Genomic DNA, 19,616 nt, shown 5'->3' with positions numbered 1-19,616 from the left:
GCAAAAAAATAGTTTTATTTAGTGGCACAGACTACAATAGTTTGATTGAAATATGTTTATTCATAGTTTTGAAATTCTGTGAAAGGTTTTGAAAAACTGTTTTAGAAAAATTATGAAAAACCATTGCTGAAAAAAATCTACAAACCCTAGTCATAAATAAGCTCTTTTTCAAACACCTCCTGATTCACAACAGTTTAAATAACAAAAATACACAGAAATGCCATTTTAAGCCTACTTTTCTTTATAGATGTCCTTCATCAACAGAAAAATGGCACAAGAACAAGTTGAAACACCTAAAGCACAGTTTTCATTGGAGTGGGTCTTTAAGCAAAATGGAACCATAGCAAAAGCTTTTCAGAACGAGGAACTCTTATCCAAAATGCAGCAATTGAGATGCAGCCTGGAGCCACAATCAGACACAAACAGGCAGATAAAACAGCTCCAGTTTAGTCTAGGCTAAAGGAGAACAATGCGCAGCAGAAACTCGGAGGAGGCAGGCCCTGCAGCGGAGGTCGGACGCTAAAAACACGAGGCGTCCTGTGGCCTTTGCACGACAGCCGCCACCCCTCGCAGGGACAGAGAGCAAACGGTCCCAATCCTCGTCTGACAATAACAGGATGTACCTCTGCGTGTTCTATTGATGCCGTTCTGCACGTGTGTGACAACTGAAGGAAGACACACGAAAAAACATGGAGGGAGAGAGCAGAGTGGGATTGAATAAGAGAGGTGTTATATAATTAGCTTACAGGCAGTCACACGCACGCACACACACACACGCACGCACACACACACACACACAGCTGGCAAAACTGGTTCACCAGCTCCCACCCACACACATTCATAAAAGTGACTGAATGACAGACTGACTGGGTGATATCAGACAAACAAAGTGCACAGAAAAGAAACCACAGATTCACCCACAAGCTTTTGTGTGTCTCCCACACACACACACACACACACACACAATATGTAAAACAAGACTTTTCCATTCCGATTAAAGGTTTGTGGCGTCTGAGTAGCACAGGTTTTTAAAATATGACAGGGCGCTTTTAGTTCAACTAAATGTGGAGGCTTGCTGTTGTCGCCAGCAGACAGACAGTTTGAAGGCAGATATAATTTCATTTGTTCCGTCAAACCGCACGGGGTGTGAGCACAGTCATGCGGGATCTGCTCTTACACGTGGGAAACTTCAAAAGCAGCAATAGCAGAAATTCAAACAAAGAGGTTTCCACGACTCACTTCCATTTCAGTGAAAAAGAAAGAGGCTCACATTTTCCACAAAAATAAAGTCAACTTATTACGTAACATCAACAGGAAACCAGGTTGCTTTTAGTTTGGTTTGGTTTTGCATAGTTGAACCAAGATGGTATTTCAGCCCATTCACAATCATTAACACATTTTACTGTTAACACTGTTTACATTTTTATTGTATCCATTACAAGTCTGAGAGGGGCATATTGTTTTTACATCAGCAGTTATATTAGAGGTCAAACTTAACCCTGTAACCCTTGTGCTATCCTAAGCACTTTAACATTGGGAGTTGGTTCATCTAGACCCACTAGACAGTGCTCTGAACCTTTTTCTTCAATGATTTGTGATCTTCACTGGTGTCCATGGATTACATGAACTCTTTCCACCTTTATCCACCTTTGTCATGGTAGGGAGAACACATCAATGCAAGGGTGGGGTCATCTAAGATAGCACAAGGGTTAACAGCAGAACTTAGCTCCAGTGTTGACATTACTTTGACTACTGTACCTATTGAACCGTGTACGCAATTAATGTAGGTTCAGCGTATTCTGAAGCAGCTTTGTTCACACTGATCTCTAAACGGTTGAAGTTTTACGGTATACGTACCAAAGAAGGTGTGTTATTAAGGAGTCACCGCTGACATCTCCAGTGTGTTTTGCTTTTTGATTGGCAGATAGATGGAGAACTCTTTTTAATCTTTTAAGAAATTGTTCAGGGGGTGAACTCCACCCCAAGCTCATCTCATTTCATTTTCTTTGGCTGTTCAGAATCCATCTATCAGAGATGATCTGTCTAGTTTTAGATGTCTAAGATCCAGACCAGGGTTCATTTAGTTTGCTTCGTTTGACAGGTAGGAAGAACTTTAGTTTTGAAAATCAATCATGGTCTTGATTCAATTGCAAGTGAACCCTGGTGCGATTCAAAAGCACTGTGAGTTCTACTTCAGCAAACCAAAGAGCACAAGTAATCCAAATGTTAGAAAAGCCAAAGCAGCACCAATACCAGTAAGTTTGAGAATTTCTGGTCTATAAACAAGGTTTTGTAAGGGGTGAAAGGTGTTTCCTGGTCAAAGCTCATGCTAATATTATCCTCAAACCAGCAAATGTTGCAACTGTCAAATGTTTCCAGGCAGTTGGATCATCTTGTTTTCTTTCCAGAAGTGTGAACGTAAACATTTTTTTTGGAATTTTCCATGGAAATAAAATAAAATTCTTTTGCCTTGTGTTGGGTAAAAGTGGAAATATGAACAAGAACTAATGTCTCGGGGCCTACTCTGATTTTCCCTTTATTGGTGGATAGTAATGCAATGAAAACAGCGCCAACTACTGCATGAAGGTGGAATAGCAATATCTGAGCTCAGGTGGGGCAAGTACTGGAAATGGAGAAGTCGAACCAGGAGAACAATTGTTCCCTATCACAATTCAGCAGAATTGTGATAAAGTCCGAATAAAATGGCGGAGCAACCCCGAAGCACGGCGTTAGTAGACAGACCTCCCGCTTTGGCTTTGCAGTTTCTCAGTTCAACATCATCATTTCTGATTCCGTTGCAACTCCGAAACTGAGAAATGTTTGATTTGGAAAGCCACACTGCTACTGCTGTTATATCAAACCACTACAGCAGGTCAACTTGACTCAAACACATGTATGACACATCCAGATATGGAACCACACACACCCCAACCGCCCACATACAGAAATAAAACACCAAATCCTGGGCTAAATAAGCACATGTGCTCCAAGAAACACAATCCAGACGATCAGCTCTCTGAGAAGAACCCGTCACATTTTGGTCTGTCTTGTGACCCGTGTTTAGAGCCTTGTCTGCCGACAGGCCCTGTAATCTGTGGTTGGAACACACAGACAGTCACAGCCAGCAGCAAAGTGCTACTTTAATACACTTGGAAGTGACTGCACATTCTGACACAAATATACAACACGCATACATTTAGGATCTAATACTGTCCATGCGAGTGTTGAACGATGCTGGAGAAGGACTGAAGAAGGACTCGTTCAAACTTTATTTATAGCAGCTATTTGTGTGGAATCAACCATAACACAGCAACGGTGCAGCTGCTACGTTCAGAACAACAGAAAACGGGCACCTGATTTTAAGATCCAGAAGAAATATTTCAGGTGGGGCAAGAAAACAAAATCATATTTGAAGCCATAACTCACTTCACTGATGAGAATAGTGCAGGATACTCATGATTCATGGCCTTTAGTAATTTATTGTCAACCATGGGGACAAAGGTACAAAGGAGTGTCCTGCATGCACATCTTAGGAATCACAGTTCTATGCCGTTACCAGAAGGTTCTTTAGGCTTCTTGCAAGATTCCCTCCCATAAGTCTGAAAAAAATCTAACCAGGTATGGAAATCTGTGGATTTATTAAGCGACATTGACAAAATAGCTAAAATAAAGAACAATCTGTGCTTTTATTAACAAATATCCATCTAATTACTGACTACTAGAGGGCAGCACATGCAGATGGAGATGAAAACACATCAGAAATGATAATTACTGATCAGTAAAATTACCTAGAAACTGGTCAACAACAGATATTACTACTTTTTAATTTTAGGCATGGCTTTCTTTTGGTTTGGAAAAAAGTGTTTATTTAACATCAGTCCTGGATCTCACAGCTAATCAAATCAAATTAAACTTTATTTGTGTAGTCTGGCGTTGTACTGAAGAGGGGAAACATTTTTTTGGGGACCTGTCCACATCAGTGACCCCCCACCCAAGTTCACTGAATACTCTACCACAGGACCCCCCCCAGATCTAAGCAACAAGCCAGACCCGGGAGATCCCATTGCACCGACCCCGCTCACTGAGAAGGGTCAGCCACTGATGTGTCGGATCCCTCTGAGGAAAACACTGGAGTTAGATAAAATGCAATAGGAAGAAAATAAATACCGGTAACAGTTAAAACAGATAAAGAACCAGATAAATAAACCTTAATAGACAGATATAAATCAGTGAATAAAAAATACATCAAATTAGTAAAAAGAGAACATAAAATAATTAAAACATCAAATAAATTCCTAAATTTCAACTAAAAGCTTAAACAAAAAAGGTAGGTCCCTTTAAAAACATGAACAGTCTCTACGGCCCGGAGGCTCCCTGGGAGGGTGTTTGTGGAGTAACATTCATCTCAGGGTCAAAAATAATGCCCAGGTTTCTCAAACACTACTAAGAAGTTTTATACTTTTTTAGTTTAGATAAAACAATCTCTCACTTGTCTTCAGTGCCAACCACTTAAACTTCTGTTTTGTCCTGGTTCAGCTGTAAGACGTTCTCGGCCATCCATGACTTAATGTCTAAAATGCAATTTAAAAGTATGTTGACTGACTCTGTCATTACGAGACACAGCAATGTAGAGTCGTGTGTTATCAGCAGAGCTGTAAAAAAAACACCATAATACAAGATGACGTCCCCAAGATTTGAAATTAGGTCCTAACATTTAAAGGGTCAATATCATGCAAAAATAACTTTTTTGGGAGTTTTTAAATGGATTCTAATGTTTATTCCTCACAAAAAACATCTCCAGAGCTGTATTTTGATCCATTTATTTATTTCTGAGTATTCCTCTAAAAACCTGCGCTCTGAGCACCAGCCCCTACCAATCCATAAACACGATCAGGTTCTCACATAATTATACTTATGAAAGTGAGAACAGCCCCTTCCAGGAAGAGTCTGCACTGCCAGCACCGCCCCCGGGCTAACACACACACTTTCTCCACTGAGCTAGCGGTAATCAGCTAAAACGCTTTCATTTTATCTGCACATCCATCTTTGCAAAAGTTTGGATGTTGTTTGTTTTCATGGGTGAAACACAGACACACTGCTGAGGCCGGCTCTATGATGACGTCATGAAATGGACGGTGCCTCAGAGATCGAGTCGTCTTACTTCCGGGTAGGAAAACTAGCTGCGATAGTAACTCATATTTCATAAAAAAAAAACATTTTTCTGTGTGCCAAAGGAAATATATTATCATATACATGAATATAGTTTACTCTGAAAAGCTTAAGAAAATCATGATATAGGTCTTTTAAACAATTTTGTGAGCGTAAATAGGGATATACAGAAGCAGAAGACGGGATATACTCTTATGGGTGCTTCATAGGATAATTATCTGGAGGAAGCAAAAAGATACCAAAAAAAGAAAACTAACTTACTCAAAATGTTAAAAAAAATTAACAAAAGGTGAGAAATGTTATAAATATGATAAATCAGAATTTACATACTTTAGACAGTTTTTCCTTTTGAATGCTAATTGAAATGCTGCAAAAATCGATCATTCAAATGTCATTAAAGCAAATTTATTCTTGAATTGTAAAAATAAAAACACATGGAACCTTTAGAATTTTGCTGATAATATTCCATGTCCTAAAAATGCTAAATATGGTAACTATTTGGAGAATACGTGTATCAAGTACGGTTTTGTAGTGTTTCAGGAACTTTGACTTGTTTAAATAAATATCCTTGGTAATTAAATAATTAGCCTGGAACATTTTAGCAGTGTTTAAAACATGTTAAAAAGTGTTTGCTTTTTGAAACCTAAAACTGTTTTTAACAGTTTATTAATTCATTTTTTTGATGTTCCATAATTCTGTTGGTCTTTTTTCATTCATCTTAGCTTTAAAACATATTATAAGTTTTAGGCCTTTGCAGGTAAGCAGGTGCTCAGGAAGGGAAATTGGGTTATGGGTGGAGTAAACACAGTCACACCACCAACTGAAATTTCTGCAACTTTTAGGCTTATTTGTTGTTGTTTTATTTTAAATGAACTTTACTTTACATTTTTCTGCATCTACTTTGTGGGAATAATAATCTAAAGCACTTGCACACACGAAACAATAAGCTATTAGACGCACTCCACAGTACACTGACCCTGAAAATACCTGATGTGCTTCATGTGTAACAAGATTGCAATAAAAAGGAGAAGCGGGCTGGTTGAGGACTGGAATCCAGCTCATGTGTGACAGATAAATGGGCCAGTGAGGGCAACCCAGCCATGTGCGATAAGACCGGCCTCACTTCCTGCGATAAAAAAAAAGGATTGGCCACGCCCCGAGCTCATGGACAGAACACCTCCCTCTGCACACAGGATGTGCATGAGGGGCGCTTTACAATCATTGCGATGACTGAGCCCACAGCAGGATCTGCTGGTGCAAACACAAGGAGAGGGCGGCAGAGATGACCTCAGGAAAAAGAAACTCTGTTTGAATCAAACTTTATGAACATTCAATCTTGAAATTGAGGAAAGAAACTGCATGAGGTGTGTGTGTGACCTACTGCATCTTCAGGAGGTCACACCACACTCACCGGTGAACATCCAGGGTTCAGAGATTGAGTTTTGTGGACACTTTTAAATACCTGGGTGTTCACCTGAACAACAGACTGGACTGGTCCAATAACACGGATGCTCTGTACAGGAACGGCCAGAGTCGCCTTCACCTGCTGAGGAGACTGAGGTCGTTTGGCGTGTGCAGACAGCTGCTGAGGACCTTTTACGACACTGTGGTGGCCTCAGTGGTCCTTTATGGAGTTGTGTGCTGGGCGGGGGGCAGTACAGACAGAGACAGGAGGAGGCTTAACAAACTGGTTAGGAAGGCCGGCTCTGTCCTGGGCTGCACAGTTGAGTCCATCGAGGGGGTGGCGGACAGGAGGATGTTGGCTAAGCTAACATCCATCATGGATAACCCTTCCCACCCCCTACACCAAACTGTAGAGGCGATGACTAGCTCCTTCAATACGAGACTGTTGCACCCTCAGTGTAAGAAGGAGCGCTACCGCAGGTCATTCCTCCCCACAGCCATCAGACTGTACAACACCGTGTCCAAGTGACACTCCACGGTCCCACGGGTGTTTTTTCTTTCTTTCACTCATTTATTCATTTACTTTTGTTGCAGTTGTTGCTGTTTTCAATTATTTTTGTTCCTGACCGGCTGTTTGTTTTGGTGTGTACTTTATTACTGACTTATTTTTGTATTTAAAAAAAAAAAGAAAAAACGTTTTACATGTTTTTTTTACAGTTGATCACATGTTTGCAGTGGATCACACTTTCGCAGCTGTATTTATTTATTTATTTATTTAATATTTATTTATTTATTTAATATGAATGTCATTTTTGATGTCCTTTTTTGATGTTATTTCGATTATTATTAGCTGATTATTTCTGAATGTCGTTGCTGCTGCGACAGATAAATGAATTTCCCCATTGTGGGATTAATAAAGTCATCTAATCTAATCTGATCTAATGAGTTTAAAGGTTGTAACCCCAGAGTGGTGCGTGCAGCCATTAGTATGAACAGATGAGGACAAAAAACAGCATGGAAGGAGATAAATCTGCTTCTTTGTGATGTTGTTTTCATTACCGCCTCCCTCACAGACAGGAAAGCAGGGGGAGGAACTCAGGGAGGTGAAGTGAGTTCATTCACAACTATTGACGGGGGAGGCTCCAGAGGGGAAGTGTGATCGGCTTTCTGTCCATCACTGGAGCGATGTGGAACGCTCACATGTTTGGGCAGCGCGAGGCTCCGGCTGCGGGTGTGAATGGGTGAGTCAACTGACATGAGAGCAGCGGTAAAGGATAACACGCCACGGACGGCCCACCAATCACGGCGCGACTTCTGCGAGTTGAGGTCAGATCAATCAGGCACGGGTCATTATTGTCTGAAATTCACTCTGAAAGTGGTCAGCGCTGATTACAATTACTTTATCAACAAAAGAACATCCCAAACCATTCAGGAACAAAGTACAAAGTAATCTACATTTGGTCGGTATACATTAAAAAACCTGCCCATACAAATTGTTGAACAGTTGAAATGTTTATGCAAGTGTAACACAAATGAGCTGATTCTGTCGCGGAGAAAGGCGGCTCTTCATTTCGGCTTTGCACTATGATGCCTCTACGCAGCTGCTTTTCTCCGCTGCAGATTCCACAGGAATTATGTTAAATGTGTAAATTACTGAAGAGTGATGAAAGGTTTCATTTTTTTCTTCATTATCATTTAAATGCGAAGCCCCAACCAGCTCGACATGACAATGTGAAGTTTTGCCAAAAAGAAAAGCTGCATTTCTACGCATCAGAATCACCAGCTGATTCACGTTAAACATGAAAATCACAATAATTACAAAATTACGGTATGACAAAACAGTACATTATTGTCGGTGACATCTCCTGCTTGAAAGTGTTAAGGGGTTTTCAATAAAGTCAATGTGCATTCAAAGTTGCTTTAAGAAAGCCTCTTTGTGCCTCAAAGGGAGATATTTTTTCTCTGAATTCAATTTTCTCTGTTTTAATGTAGCACAACAACCAACATGACGGTTCCACCTCTGTGTTTTAGTGTTAGAACCTCATTTTTCCTGCACTGATGTGCTGCTCCCTGAGAAGTTTATTTCACAGCCACTAAACTTTTTAAATGTTCCCTCCACAGGCAGTTCGCTGCAAATGTTCAAGGCCAGACTGTGCATGAAATCATGAGATGACGTCCCTGTGACATGCAGCAAATACCTTGTATAGACGAACCCGACAGAAATGAAGCTGATTGGCTGAAGGTTTCTCACAGGAAGCTGAAAAACCATCAGAGCGCCTCACGCCAGCTTATTCTTAGCTCAGGTCGACACTTAGGGTCAACTGAAAAGGACTTCTAGAATCTGCATCCACCGCCGTTGCTCTGTGTGTTTGATCAGGTGGACTTGGGTTAAATAAACTATCAGATGTCAATGGTTTATCTTGTGTTTGGCAGACGGTGGTGCAGCTCCAGGGCACCAACCCAATTGAAAATCATTTGCATCATCAAACACTAGGAAGTCTGTTCTCAAAGGGCTTCTCTGGTCTAAATATACATTATTTACAGCTACACATGACAGCCATTACCGTTTCTGAAGGGAGTTGGTATTTCCACATGATAACGCAAAGCTTCCTCAAGGTTCTTGAACCAATAAACTTCTGTATGGTGGTAAAAAAGTTTAAACTGTCAGCTGCGTGAACTTTTTTGACCGGATAGAAGTGACAGCAAAAGGTGCCAACACAAAAGTGTCATTTCACAAGTTATGAAGACAATTTTGACGTCAAGTGGTGGCTGACAGCTACAGACACACTAACTAAGCTAACAACACCAAAAAATATCCTCAGTTTTAACCAAATCTCATCTTAAAACCTCTCTGATTTGGGCAATTCTGTGTCTTAAAGCATTATTCTTTACACAACGCTGTGCGTAACACTTAAAATCCTTCTCAGATCATCCCCGAGTTATTTTCACAGCATCCTCAGTGGTCTTTTAACCTTGATTATGCTGTTGTAGCCGCGACCGTTGGTGCGGAGCAACTCCGCCCCCCCTTGCCCTACACGTTGCTGAGAACGTGGAGCGGGAAGCTTGGGGCCCGCCTAGCGTATTTCGTATGTCACAAATACACTCTTTTTTTAAACTGAATTTTTTTTCGTCTGCTCCTAATTCACAAAAATTTGAATAAAGAAATACTTAGAAATGCACTTTTATGCCTACTTTGCTTTCCATGTATCCTCCAAAATGCCACAAGAACATGTTAAAAACACACTTTTTTATCAGAATGGGTCTTTAAGCAAAAAGTTACCATATTTCTAATATATACCGGTAACTAATAACTTGAACAAAAAAAATGTTTTTTGTTCATCTCTACACAATAAGGACAGACGTTTATCATTTTTATGTTGTATCTTAACATAAATCCAACCATCAGATGCAAGTAAACCACAAAAGATTGTAAAAATATTTAGTTGCTCTCATTTTGTCTGATATTGATGGCAGCTAATCCAAATTTCTTATCATATTTTTTCCTGTAGTGCAAGTTATTTCAATTACAAACTGACCAATCAGATGCCTTAATAAAAGTATGTTGTGCCATGTTCAACGTTTGAAACGCTAGATTGACAAATTCTCCCAAACCTGCTTTCATTTGTTAGGGGGTTGGACTTCCAACAAACTCACTCCTGATTGGTGAGAGTGGTTGCCATAGAAATATAGACTCAGACAAACTCAAACTGATCAATACTTCTTGACGCTGTCTGGTTCCAACATGTGACATACATATGAAAAAAATGGCAAATGAATTGACTTCATTTGGTCGGAGCTGGAATTAAACCACTTTCTATGGAAAGCCTATTCAGTTCTTATATACATTCAATGACCAAGTTTAATGACAATCTCTCATTTTAAAACATAAAATAGGTCTCAAAATATGTATTGGGGTGTTGTTAAGTTGAAAGTCTTGAGGCTTCCCTTCAATGTGTTTATAAATCTGCATATCAAACGATGTGTCAAAGTAGTCCCAGAGTTGTCACAAACTGTTCTCAGTTTAGTTTTCATTTATTAAAAAAAGGGAAATGTGAGTCAATAAGCTGCAAAAGTATCCTTGATGCTGAAAATGTTCCAAATTGCTATCTTATCTGTCAAATCAGAATTTCCAACGATTTACAGGCAGTCTCAGTGAGACATTACTTTACTTTTTTTATAAGTAAATGATCCAGTTTTCCATTTCCGCACATGAACGCTAAAAAAAAAAAAGGAGGCTTTGTGGGTGGGGGTGCCCTTTCTTTATAGACGGTTAGAATGCACAGACCAAGCCTCTGATGCATGCTCATGCCCCGAATGTGCAGATTTTAGTCAATTAAGTCAGGAAACACGGTGGGACACTGAGCTGAAACCTGAACCAATTCCCCCAAGAAGGTTCATGGAGTTCATTCCCTGAGACGAGCTTCTGAGGTTGGACGACCGCGCAGGCCAGTGAATGAAAACTTCAGCTATTATAATCTTGGTCATCGAGTCAGCTGATGAGCAGAGATTAGTAGGGAGGAGGGGAAAAAAAGAAGAAGAAACGACAAACAAGCTGCTTCCATTGTTTGTCATCCCGATATAAACAGCTCGGGCCATTATTTGGCCCGGAGGCTCCGGATAGCGAGCAGTGATGAGCCTCTGTAAAACACAGGAAACACTGTGGAAAAGCATCTGTTCCACATGATGTGTGTGGAGGGGGGGAGTACACGGGGGGGGGGGGGGGGGGGGTATAAAGGTCTGTGATGTTCATCTGTAGACACAAAGTAAGTTTGTAAATGTGGTCTGAAACATACTTTTTGCTTTCACTTCAAATGTGCCTGAACAAACTGCGTATCAGTGTTCTTAAGGCCTGCAGAATAAATCGCGATATCAGCCCAAAGATGGCGTACACTGCGATATGTTTGCACGCATGCTAAAATAATCTCATGGCAGCTTGAAGTGTTTAATAAAGCTGTTTATGCATTCGGATGAACCTCGCCAGGTCATTGACTAATCAAATGGAGCCCTTCTTTATTAGACAAGTGTTTTTTTAGAGTATTATTTAGGTTATGTTGACTTTTATTTGAATACGATGGTTGCGGTGAAATGAATATGATTGTTTTGCCATTTGTTCATGTGTCGTAAATCAAATTGTCATCGCGATATTGAACACTGGTATCGCACGTCGAAAGTTTTCCTCATATCGTGCAGTCCTAGTGTAGTCCAACTAAGTGTTTCTGTTTACGCCTGCCCTTTGTGTTTCGGGACGATTCTGTTCATAAAACAGTGGAACCAAGTGCAAAACAAAACTTTTCGGAAAGTTAATATCAGAATAAATGACGCAGAAGAACAACTGGACCCTGGGACAGCTCAGGGTAAAATAGGAAACCAGAAAAAAAAATTAAAAAATACTGTAAATCTGGTTTTTGCCAATAAATTGTATAGTTAGCAGTGTGCCAAGCAGAAAAAATATAAACTGAGTTCAAGGAATGAGAATGTATACCAATAATAATGAAGGGAAAAAATATATACTTATGATTCTGAATGGTTTAAAAGTGAAAAAAGGTTGCTATCTATCACCAGCAGTGTTCCTGTCCATTCCTTTGAAAGCATAAAGAAAAATGTTTTTTGGCGATGTGAGAACGAGTATAAATAAACAAAAAGAAATCTTCTTTCTAAAGCCGATTTCATTTGCTCTTGACTGACAATTTGACAGAAGTTTAGGAAGAGCTTAAGCTCCATCAGAGGCAGTAAAAATCGTCCAAGAAGTTTGTCCTTCATTTTTGTTACGTTTGTTTTCATAAAACTTTTTTTTTTAAATCAGCGTCCATACACCGTCTTTCATCAAAGCCCACAAGACTTGCAAAACTCAGAGAGGAAAGTATTGGACAACACAAAGATGCCAACAGTCAAGCATGGCGGTGGACGTCTGATGGTTTGGGCACACATAGCCCAGTCAGTCTTTGGGGGCCGGAAACAGTAGGGGACTGGAATGCAAACTCCTAGAAAGATAATTAAAGTCAAATAATCATAATTAAAAGACCACTGGGAACACTCTTACAATAGATCAAAAATGGGTCGGAAGGCAAAAATTTACCCAACAAAATCAGAACTTTTTAAAAACAACTTTAAAAAACGAAAAGAAAAAAAATCTGTAGCTTAACATTTTTTTTTCCTTTTTTGGAACTGCTTTGTGATTTCCTGCTGAAATTTGGAACACTGGAACCAAAGAAAAATGCAAACGCCACTCTGCTGCTTTTGTGAATACAGCTTTTTTTTTGGTTCAACCCAGATTGTATTTCGCCGCTATGCCGACCTTAGCTGAATGTCAGCGGGATCTCCTGTCCAATACTGAGTGTGCACATGCTGACCGTGCAGCAGGACCCAGCGGATCAATGCATCCTTACCCGTCCTTCTCAAAAACAATCTCAACAAAGAGGTGCCCCTACTGTTAAATGTTGGATTGCTCTTAGTTCACCTTTACGTTCAGAACAAAAACAAACCAGAAAAAAAGGGATTCCATTTCAATGAGCTGACAGAAGAACAGAGGAATGTGACACGCCACCTTTTGAACAAAAAACGTGACACTGGAAAGGTGTGTCTCCTATGTCCTTTGCTTGACTAATCCTACAACCGGTTTTATTTTTGATAAGAAAACCCCGTCACACAAACGATGACTATTTCCATCCGGTAACACCGCAGTACGACACTTGGAGGATGCATTCACTTTCACTGGGGAAACTCTTCATTCAAAAGGGTTAGATGCTATCATAAAGTGATCGCAGGAACTAGTGATAATGGAACCCCGGAGATCTCTGGGTTTTGGTGAACTGTTTAACAGAAAACACTGAGTTAAAGACAAAGATGGTTTCTTATCTGTCACAATGACAGGTTAACACATCCATAAAACCACAAACTTTGTTTAGAGGTTAAAAGTTGCACATGGCTTTCTCTTAATTCTCTCAATTTCTGTGATGTTTACTGTGGTTTGAGGTTTGATCGGGGTTCATGCAAAAACTTGTGCCATTTTCTAGGACATAGTTTCTGCAGAGCGGCAGGAGGTCATTAGAAATTTGCTGATGCTGCAAAATAGAGCTGTGGCAGTGTGGAATTTTTAAACAGCGGTGATGAAATAGTAGGGGGCGTGCTGTCGCGGTTACCTCATCACCCCAGCGGTAATGCGGTTATTGTCACACCCCTAGTTTTAAATGTGTTTACTTACATTAACTTAGACTATTCCTTGGAAGAGGCTGCTAAAACGTGCATTGCCAAATGCGGTGTAAATGTAGCTTGATTTGTGGGCGGGACCATTGGCATGGAGCAACTCCGCCCCCTGTCCCATTGCTGAGAGCTCTCTGTTTACACCCTCAACATAACATTACCGGTGCAACAAAAACGGTGAGTAATAATGGAGCTATCCCGCCGTTTTGATCCAGATTCCAGCTCAGACAAGGAAAACAGAGACACACGCGTTTACAAGTGGATGCATCAGAATGGGCCACAGCAGAGAGCGTGTGCCCCCCACCCCCGCGCATTTTCTACGTCACAAATACGATATTTTTCAAAAAAAAAGTCTTTTCTTGATTTTAGAATTTAAATCACGAAATAATCAGAAACTAAAATGACTTTATAAATGTCCTCCATCATGCTGAACGAACATGTTAAAAACACCCAAAACACCATTTTTCATGGGAGTTTAAGCGTGAAGCTTTGATCTCTAGCTGTCTCCTGTGTGGTCCTCTGATGACGGTTTGGGAACCTCTCATTGGGACTTTCTGGTTCAGAGGCCTGCGTGGATACTCTCTTTCCCTGTGAAGCTGTGAGGAACCACCAGCAGCAGGATCCAGTGTGGGAGGGTGTTTCTATTTAAGAACAGAAAAGGGCCTCATCCAGGGGGGACTCCTGCTTCCGGCCGTCGGCTGTGCGCGCCCGCTGGACAGCCGGCGGGAAGACGCCAAACCGGCCCAGCAGGCATGAATGGAGACGCGCTGAGGGTTCGAGGGCTTTTATGAATGAGCCGGCGTCACGCCACCGCAGCACAAACACCACCCTCCCTCCTTCCCTCCGCCCCCTGCTGTTGCCATTCGCCCCTCAACCTTCCTGCAGGGCTGGCGCTTCCGGCCGCCGTGCAGCAGCTCCGGTTGCCTCCACTTTAGACGCACTAATTCGTGCTTTTTAAGGCGAATTGGATCCTGAAACACGCAGGCCCGCCTTTGCGCCAGACCTCCTAGTAGTTGCGCGCAGTCTTTGGCGCAAATAGGATTCAAGAAAAAGGGTCGCTTCCAGTCTTCGTGTTGTTTTTTATGAATGGAGCGCGACAGGTTATGCAAATGACGGCGATTGAGAAAGAGATGGCGGATGAGGCATATCGGATATCTCATATCCTGTGAGACTTCCCCCTTCGGTTGGAGGCAAACACGCAGATGTGTCCAAACATCCGAGGCGCAAAAACCGCGCGCGCGCGCTTCTCCTTATTCCTTCTGGCCCTGGCGGACCCCTCACGCGCCGCGTGCGCGGCTGTTTGTGGAAGGTGGAACTTGCGCGCATGTCTGATTCGAGCCTACTGCTGCTGCAACAGGGCCTGCTCTCAGATCCTTTCAGAAAATGTTTCCGATCCACCCACGCGTATTCCCCTCCTCCTCCCACTCCTCTTTTTTTCTTCTTCTGTTGTCTCACGACTGCACCGAGGTGGGGGCTCCAAAAACCAAAAAATAATAATATTTATATACACCCCCAGGTCTCCTAGCTGTGTCAGTGCATTTCTCCACAGCAGCATCAAGTTGCAAAGCGGACTTATAGGCAGCACATTCCACCAAGCCCCCCCCCCCTCCCCCCAAACGCACGCAATCAGCTCCAACTTATGGACAGAGAACGGTGTACTCACTCGTTTGGGTGCGTTTCTTCTATCATTTTTCCTTTTCACCTCAGGTACCGGAGCGCGGCGGCGGCATACTTTTTACTCGTCATTCTTTCTCCGCGGCTCCGTCTCCGATTCCGCATAAATCTCCCTACGCCGCCGCTCCAGCCGCCGCCGCCGCCTGTGCCTTTGTGCGCGTCGGCGCTCTCCGCCTCCTCGCTGCTCGGCTCCTCCACGCGTGGATCGCCTCCGTCCTATGATGACTTCAACTCCCCCATCAGCAGATAGCTTATACTGACAGTTTTAGGCTGGCGATTTCCACTCTCCTCGTGCACGCACGCACGCGCCCCACTTGTATTTATATATATTTATTTTTTTTTTAAGTCCAAAGGCGCGTGTTTTCTCCGCGCCGAGTTGTGCGTAGAAAAGAAGAAAAGCGCGTCCGTGGTCGCTGCTGTTGCTGAAGGGGGGTGGCCCCGCTAGAGCCCCATCTCTCACTACTCCATGTTGGATCGCAGACGACCGAGCAGCTCCAACGACTCCGTGGGAGGGAGGAGGGAGGGAGGGAGGGAGGGAGAGGGGAGGAGGGTGTTGGGCGGAAGCGGTGACGTCGATCTTCATTTTGGTGGAGGGCCCACGATGGCTGTGAGCCTCTCTGGCCCCTAAAAAGAACCCCCCACCACCACAACACTCACACACACAAGCCCGCGCGCTGACTTTCCTCGATCGTGTCAGCTTTGACCTCACGTGAAATCCTCCACGTTCACGTTAAAGAGCGAAGCAGAAAATCAGTTTGGGTGACTTTTTGCTATTTAACTAACTGCCTTTTCCCAAAAGTATCTGATGAAAACAGAGGGGAAAAAAACACATTTATTGTTTAAATTCTATCAGATCTTGTTAACTTTTTCCATCCGTATCAGTGCGGGCTTCCGTTAATCCACAACTCAGAGCTCTTTAGCACATATTGATCCGCTCAATAGCCGGGAAGTTAGATGATTAGCCGCTTTTGTTTGAGTGCTGCCAGATCTGCGTCCCCCCGCCCCCCCCCGACAGCTGCCAGCATTGTTTTCAGGATCATGACTGGGGGGGGAGAGAGGGGGGGGGACTAAGGTTGGATTGTTTATGGTACATTGCCCTCTGCTGGTGACTTCAGGTTCCTACAGCTGAATGAGTGGTCAGTTGTCACGTGTGTAAGCACGAAGCATGCATTAATGTCTGTATAATAATAATAATAACAGTGATCTTAACCTAAATTTACATCTAAATAATAATAAATAATAACCATAATTATTAATAATAATTTAGATCCAAATAATAATAAGACAATTTCAATTAATGGGTAAAAAACATCGAAAATGATGACATTTGGATTTTCTTTCTTCTTTAATACATTTTTGAGTCATTAATCTAATAAACCAGAAAATCTGTTTATGTTCACCTTGAATATGCATTTGTGTGATGATAGACATTTTGACCTGGACAGCTTTTAGTTAAATTAAATTAAATAAATTAATTGAAGATTGAATTTTTTTTCAAAGAAAAAGCATGTTTTGTGCACTGATCTACATTTTGGGATACTTTCAGAGCTGTAGAAAAGGTGCTGCTTTTATGTTATAACATGAGATTACTTTAATTACTTTACTTATCACAAATGTTTTTGTAAAATGACATTTGATCAAATTTGTGTTGCCTTTTTATCTGTAACCCTTGTGCTATCCTAGGCACTTTAACATTGGGAGTTGGGTCATCTAGACCCAAGACAGTGCTCTGAACCTTTTTCCTTCAATATGTGATCTTCACTCGTGTCCATGGATGACATGAAATCCTCTCCACCTTTATCCACCTTTGTCAAAATGTGTTCCAAATCATGCTGCTAAATTAGAAGTAAAAATAATCATCTGAATAATGAATTGTGTAAGAGTTAAAAAAAAAAGTAAATGGATAGAAAATATTCAAGTACTGATTAACAGCTAAAATGTGTGTGATGAAAAAGTAATTAGTCATTTCTAGTATTCAGATATTGAAATAAATATCTGCATTTTTATGGCCATATGTAACATTCACTGCCTATAAGTTAATGAATAAATGGAATAAATGTGTTAGTTGTTGATATTTGAATCCAAAACCCCAATATTTCCATTTTAACGTTTGTATTAGTCTTTTAGTGACCTCCACCTTCTTCACCTCTGCTCCCTGTAACCTCACCGTTCCACTTGAATCCCTCATATTTTCACACAGATATCCTGGCTGCCATTCATTCTTCTTCTTTTTAGACCCCTCCCCTGCTTTCAGTATAGAACACAGTGTCATCTGCGAACATTATTATCCACAGATTCCTCTCTAACCTCGGTTTGCCTATCAGAACAGCAAAAAGCTCAAGGCTGATTCTTGGTGACGTCCCACCTCCACCTTGCACTCCTCTGTCACACCAGTTGCATATCTCACCACTGTTTTCCAGCTCTCATAGTCATCCTCACACCACCATCTTATGGTATCAGGCCACACTCTTCCAGCTACAATTTTACAGATTGTGGATCTCGTTCAGATTACAGTGTCTGCACAAAATCGAATCAAACATGGGTTCCTACTTCCTATGCTCTTCCTTTCTCTGGAGAAATGTGCCCTGTCCTTCAGTATTTCTGTCCTGAACACCAAATGTACCCGTCACTTCTTCAACTCTTCTGTTTCCTCCACCCACATGTCCATTAAAGTTGACTCCAATTACCACTTTCTCCCCTCTGGAGATATGCTGGATCACCTCACCCATATTTTCTAGCTTACCTGGGGGTCATAACCACTGACAACATTCAACAACTAACCTTCCTTCTCCTCCTTCCACATACACTATGATAAAAAAGTTTGAACCTGCTTCCAGTCAAAAAATATATATATATCAAAAACTGTGCTCTTTTTCCATCTGGTCTCTTGAACACAGAATATTCACCTTTATTCTTTCCATCATCAACTATCCAGTTTTTCATGTCCAAGTCCCTACATTCCAAGCTCCTTCATACTTGCCTTTCCTTTTCTCATCCTGTTTAGGAACACCACTACTCCATTTCCATCAACGGTAGCCCAAATCCTGGGCCAATAACAATCAGGTATAAAAAGTTCTGCACAAAGTTGTTTTGCGAAGCACTCTGAGCCACTTTAGTCAGGAAAGTGCTGTATGAATTTGTTTTTTTATTTAATTTGATTGATTTGGCTTTGGTTTTACCTTATTCAAAAAAGTCTTTATGATTTGATTTCTATTTATTTGAAATCTGATTTCCAACTGATCCATAAATCTTTTATGACTCCATGCTGTTTCGATCTGCCCATCCACCTTTCTCTGTTTCATTTACTTTCCGTGCTTCACCACAAACACCACTGTACTTTTTGATGACAACATGGGCAACAACTGGAAAAGAAACACAGAATTAGAACAAACCATTGACTGTACAAGAGAACTGGACTGAGTGACCCCTCCCCCTGGCATTCCAAACAGGAAGTATCCACCAGCCCGAAGAAGCCAAAATCCTTCTGTAGAGAAGTACACAGCTGTTACTTAGTCATTCCGTTTGTCAGAGTAACCGTTCTTGCTCTGATGACTTTTTTTACATGTTCTTGATAATTCTTTCATGATATTTTCTTTCTGCAGTTCAAGTTATTCAAGTTATAAACTGAACAATCAGATGCCTCAATGAAAGTAGGTGGTTTTACGCCGAACCTTCAAAAAATTTGATTGACAGATTTCATGTAGCCCCCTTTCAAGTGCTGGGGGTGTAGCCTTCCAACAAACTCACTCCTGATTGGTGAAAAAATGCTGACTCAGACCGACATGGACCAATCATTATTGCTTTGTAATGTCTCCTGGCTCCAATGTGGCAACGTTCATATATCACAAAAAAAATGGCAACTCAAATGTCTTCTTTTGGTTGGAGTTGGAAGCAAGTCAGTTTCTATGGGTGACGTCACACAGTCTGGTTGTCACAGACAGTCAATGGAACAAACCCAGGAGTCAGTGCTGTCATCGTGTGGTGAGAACGTAAACGGCTCAACAGTCAAACCTGCATCAAAGCAATGCAGCATTATTGAAATGGTGACCCTGCAAACTACTATTGAACAGATCTATTTATTTTATTAAGCTATTGTCTATTAAGTTATTTTAAACATAATTAAATGATAATAAAAAAACACACTTATCACCACATCAATACCTGGTTTT

At 41.4% G+C, this 19,616-nt stretch overlaps 1 protein-coding gene across 1 annotated transcript in view; it reads right to left on the bottom strand.

Annotated features, from left to right (window-relative positions):
• spred2 (sprouty related EVH1 domain containing 2) overlaps positions 1–15,960 on the bottom strand; it is a 28,709-nt gene extending 12,749 nt beyond the window's left edge. Inside the window, exon 1 of the mRNA XM_004077229.3 lies at positions 15,437–15,960. Within this exon, the coding sequence (XP_004077277.1) occupies positions 15,437–15,462 (26 nt within the window). The 5' untranslated portion in view covers positions 15,463–15,960. The remainder of the gene's footprint in view (positions 1–15,436) is intronic.
• Between the last annotated feature and the right edge of the window lie 3,656 nt (positions 15,961–19,616).

The sequence above is a fragment of the Oryzias latipes genome, chromosome 15 (genome assembly GCF_002234675.1).
Source record: "Oryzias latipes chromosome 15, ASM223467v1".
NCBI lineage: Eukaryota > Metazoa > Chordata > Actinopteri > Beloniformes > Adrianichthyidae > Oryzias > Oryzias latipes.
This window is presented reverse-complemented; position numbering and strand designations above follow the sequence as displayed.